At 42.9% G+C, this 1,020-nt stretch overlaps 1 protein-coding gene across 1 annotated transcript in view; it reads right to left on the bottom strand.

The window, feature by feature from the left end:
* Nucleotides 1-1,020, bottom strand: part of LOC119588662 — a 47,744-nt gene that overhangs the window by 1,630 nt on the left and 45,094 nt on the right. The window contains exons 6-7 of the mRNA XM_037937296.1: nt 592-852; nt 4-129 (exon numbers count right to left, since the gene is read on the bottom strand). Of these exons, the coding sequence (XP_037793224.1) occupies nt 4-129; nt 592-852 (387 nt within the window). The remainder of the gene's footprint in view (nt 1-3; nt 130-591; nt 853-1,020) is intronic.

Here is a 1,020-nt window from a genome sequence, read left to right as displayed (position 1 = left end):
CTGAAGTTGGGTCGCTTTCCGGTCGCCGTCGGGAACACGACGTCGGGGTAGTAGATCTCGGCCACCAAGAGCGACACCCATCGCGGCGAGGCCAGACACGCGCCAGAAAGGTAATAGCATTTGCCAGACCTACACGAAAGAGAAAAAAGATAATTGAATAGAAAAACAGATAAGATGAAAAGGAAAGAAAAAGAAAGAAAGAAAGAAAAAACCTTAACGACGCTAACCTGGGACATAAAAAAACATTTTTTCAGCATAACGGTTTCTGAGCACTGCTGCATCATGCCTCTTTCTGTAAACACACTGCTGCACTGTTTCGTCATCTCTATGTGATTATACTTCTATTGGTGTAGATTACGATTTATAAACAAAATAGTGGTGTCAGTATATTTGCATTATCGAACTTATTACCTTTGCATTTTCTTCTCGGAATGCAACCGTAGTTTAAATTACAAAACGAACTCCACATCATTATTCTTGTTATTATTCACCCTCATCAATAGCATTCATATTCGTCATAACCTAATATAAACTATCTTAAAATATAGGCTTTAATTTTTTCTTTCCGCGTCAAAGGGTAGGCCTACTTACAAACACTGAGTAACTTCGACCGTCTGTGTGAAGTATCCCTCATAGGGAATCTGCACCACGTAGCGCCACACGCCTTGGTAATTCCTGGCGAAAACGGGTGTGATGTATTCTACGGCGGAAGGACAGGGCGTGAGAGGTTGCATCCCGCCCAGGTTTCCTCCGAGTCCGTTGAGCGAGCTGTCGAAGTCCTCGTCGTAGCGGTCCTGAGCCACGCCTTCGGACGTAGGCTTGCCAGACATAGTGTTGTAAAGGAGGCAGAATCTGAGGGCGAGGAGACCGGGCACGTGACTAAGGGCTTTTTTCATGGGATTAAGGATATGGCACAATTCTTTTGAAAGTGAAAAGCGTAAAAATGTACGTGATGTATTACTAATATAATAAGGCATTTCTCAATCACCTCAGCAAATTACTAATATATAATGATAGTGT

The sequence above is a fragment of the Penaeus monodon genome, chromosome 24 (genome assembly GCF_015228065.2).
Source record: "Penaeus monodon isolate SGIC_2016 chromosome 24, NSTDA_Pmon_1, whole genome shotgun sequence".
NCBI lineage: Eukaryota > Metazoa > Arthropoda > Malacostraca > Decapoda > Penaeidae > Penaeus > Penaeus monodon.
This window is presented reverse-complemented; position numbering and strand designations above follow the sequence as displayed.